The following is a 3,761-nucleotide window of genomic DNA, read 5'->3' as shown; positions in this document are numbered from 1 at the left end:
TAAAAGAGAGAAGTTTATCCTCCGGGGGGGGGGAGGGTGAGAAAGTTGTTGAAGGTCTTCCGAGGGGGTGGAAAAAGAATCGGCAGAGAGAAACTTGGGGGGGTAGCGCGAAAAAGGAAAATAAACGGAGGGGTTGACGTGACGAGAAAAAAAGTCGGTGAAAAAGAAAAAAACGGTGTGAAGAATGAGCAAAGTGATAGATCAACGGAAGAAGAAAAAGAAGTGAAGAAGTGCAAAAGGATATTGGAATAGTACATCGAAACGCGCATTTCGGTACTGAATACCGCCAACAAATCGACGATATGATTCTGTGACGAGGAATTACTGAGCGGTGCGTTGATCATGCTCTACTACTTTGATTTCCATGATCGCGATTCACCATCCAGTCTAAAGTCTCCAAGGAGAGCTTCCGCAAATTTCAATGGTCCAGCGCAGTCTTCTTCAACGCTGTCGCTTGCGCGTCACGAAATTGTCAATCTCAGTGTTTAGAAATCGGTCGCTGGCGATCCGTCTCTCATTTTTGGAAATCTGTCTTGAAAAAAAGGAGGATACACGAATATCACACATGCGATAATCGGCAGATGCGCCGTCCGGACTCCGGACTCAACTAAAGCTCTTCGGAGAAGGAAAGAAAGGAATCCGATCGTTGGATCAGTGTGCGTTCAGACAGTGCGGGTGGATGTATGACGACAACAACGTTCGTTCCTTGGTGATCGGTGTTGCTATGATCGTGCCGCGTTGGTCCCGTCACGTGGAACGATCATGATTTACTTTAGGCCGCACGACGGTAGGAGTCTACGGTACAACGCGAACGCGAGACACTTGAACGTGCTCGTCGTGCCGCTCTTTCCGCTCTGGATTATCGGCGCGTTCTGCGTGAAGGACAGTAAGTGGATGTTGAATTTCGTTGTTGTATTTTATCGTATTTGCGTGAGCTTTCAAAGGTCGAGCAGCGAATCTACTTGGTTTTCGCTTTTTTGGTAGTTCCGTCGACCATTTCCAGTTATCTGTTTATCAAACGTGAACGAGAGTTAATTGGAAGTTTTGAGAAGCGAAAGTTAAATGAGTGCAGTTTGAAGGAGTATTTTGTTTTTGTGAAATTAGTTGCATAAGATCAACTTACGCCTAATATAATAATTATAAGTTGAAAATCGAGGAAATATTCATTATATTCTAGAAAGATCCTATTTTTCCTTTGTTTTAAAAAAAGTAATGAGATAATTCTCGATAGCGAAAATTGTTAAATATCTTTGCATGTCAAATAACAAATTTTTTAAAATTTAATTTAACTATACAAAATTATATTTTATTCTTATATTTAACTACAATTTAACTATACAAAATTACATTTTATACTTGTATTGATATTACACTGAACTTCTGAATGAAAATCACGTTGTAATCTTCTAAAATAGTTTATCCATTCTCGATCAAACGCGCGCTTTTGAAATTATAATTTCACCACGTAACTCTTTCGTCTATTATCGTTTAATTACGACGTGCGAATGATCGATTTTGCGCATCGCGGCGGTCCAAACTGGTTTATAACGAATATTTTAACACTGATGGATCAAAGGCAACTCCTCTCTTTGACGATAGTTTCGGACGCTGCTTGTAGAGCCGTCAATGGTCCGGTGTTTGCATATCGGTGACACTGCGGCTCGTTTACCGCCACTTACTTCGCCCCCGTCGGTCATCCGCAAATACGGTTGCACGACATACGTTGCTGAGAGCTGTCCTCGTTTGCGTTGTCGAAAGCACCCTTCGAAAGCCTCTCGAAAGCGGAACGTGTTGACTAATTAGTACGCGAGGTGGAATAGTCCGGATGACAAACGAAAAAAATAACGAGATCTGTCAAAAAGCGTCAACGAATTGTGTAACGAGTTGCGCCGAACGAAGCGCAGCACAATTCCAGACTGCGACGAGCCAAGTTTGATGAACGCACAGATCTGTGTCAGATCAAACTTCGTTCTTTGACATGCGACTCTATTGTTCTGTAGATAGAAGTTTGAGAGGGGCAGATTCCCGTCTTAATCTCGGCGACGCGACAGAGGAGACGTATCACGTCTCTCGCTGATACATTCGCAGTCGCAGTTTACGTATCATCGCTGAAAGTACAAACGCTTGTTGCATGTGACGTGAGAGATCGATCGAATAATTATCGTACTAGACTGGAAAATTTTTCGCCGCGTTAACACGGTAACAATGCGAGAGGAACTTGACTTCCGTCGGTGGAATTTTTCATTGGAATGAAAGATATTAGAGCGCTTCATGGTAAGCGGTGGAAGTGTTAATAATGTCAAAGTGTGGTCGAGGGAGCTGCTTGAAAGACTCACTAGATCGTCATGATAATCTTAACGGCTTCACCATTTAGATTTTCTCTGCTGTATAATTTCAACTAGCGACTTGGAGAAAGTTAATCAAGATTCACTTAATGTAAGATTTTCTTGAAATATTTACTTCATTCTATTTGAAATAGACGAAGATACATCAAAATTGCACGATGTAGTAATGGCTTATTGTAAATTGAGAGCTACGATATTTTTGTATGTCAATAATAATTAATTGATTAAATAATTTGTTCCTGTTAATTAAATAATTAATGAAATTTTTTTTTTAAATTTATAAGTAAGATAAATAGACGAAATCGTTATTTAAGGAAGGACAAAAAGAAGGATTAAAAATATGTCTTTTACAATTTTTTTTAACGAAAATTATTAACTGTAATCAGAGTTTTGATCAATATTTTTTATACACGTACGTATTGTACATTAATGAATGTTACATAAATTTTTTAATTAGAAATACAAATAAATAACGTAGTCATCATAACTTTCATGCAATTTATCTGAAACAAAAACAATTTTAATAAAATGATGGATTTCTAAATTTAAAAAATGTAATTTTTTGTTAAAAAATAGTTTTCTGATTGCAAAAAATATATGGCTAAAAAAAGTACTTACGACTAGATTTATTAATGCATTTCATGAATTTGTTTGATTTTTTGTTTTATAAATTGTATGAAAGCTGTGATGACTATTGTAAATCGATATTATTAATGCCATATAACAATGCACATATTGTCGGTACTATTTTTAATTAAATATTTTATATAACATTCACTAATATACGTATCGATCAAACATATCGATCAAAATCTGTTCGAGTAAAGTTTTTGCAACAAAAGAAATCGTAAAAATAGATATCTATATAGATATAGATATATAGATATAAATATAGATATCTCTGATCCTTCTGATAGTGTATATCTCCGCTAATAAGCACTTATTAAATTGCAATAAATTACCGGCTGAAGTGTCATGTCATTTGCATACAGACATACACTTAGTTCGCGTCAAAGACAAGCATTTTACTTCGACATGGACCTTTGGTTCGAGCAAGTTAGTGAATCGAGGAAGTTCGTGGTCGGCTTTTGAAACGTTAGAATCTCGCATGTGAGAATGACCAGGCGATTGGCTTCCCTTAGTTGGTATTCAGTTGATTCCTCTGCTCGAATATATAAGCGGGCATCGTTGTTGCTTACAAAGGAACGCGACTGGTACTATTCGCACGAGATGTTCCGTTTTAAGTAGCGGTGTCGAGCGGGTCAAAGATAAACGGCTGCGACGAAGTGCGGAATCTCAAAGAGTCGACGAGGAAATCTCGTTTCGTGTTTGTAATCAAATATTTAATGTCGACGCAAAAAATACTTTGAGATTTAATTCAAATTTCTCGTCGAACATTTTTCAATTATACAATTA

General features: G+C 37.6%; 1 protein-coding gene across 1 annotated transcript in view; it reads left to right on the top strand.

The window, feature by feature from the left end:
* Nucleotides 1–29: 29 nt before the first annotated feature.
* Nucleotides 30–3,761, top strand: part of LOC108687053 (neural cell adhesion molecule 2-like) — a 219,734-nt gene continuing 216,002 nt past the window's right edge. The window contains exon 1 of the mRNA XM_018192657.1: nucleotides 30–886. Coding sequence (XP_018048146.1) covers nucleotides 763–886 — 124 coding nt within the window. The 5' untranslated portion in view covers nucleotides 30–762. The remainder of the gene's footprint in view (nucleotides 887–3,761) is intronic.

The sequence above is a fragment of the Atta colombica genome, unplaced genomic scaffold (assembly GCF_001594045.1).
Source record: "Atta colombica isolate Treedump-2 unplaced genomic scaffold, Acol1.0 scaffold198, whole genome shotgun sequence".
Classification (NCBI taxonomy): domain Eukaryota; kingdom Metazoa; phylum Arthropoda; class Insecta; order Hymenoptera; family Formicidae; genus Atta; species Atta colombica.
Note: the sequence above shows the minus strand (reverse complement) of the source record. Positions and strands in the feature narration are given on the sequence as shown.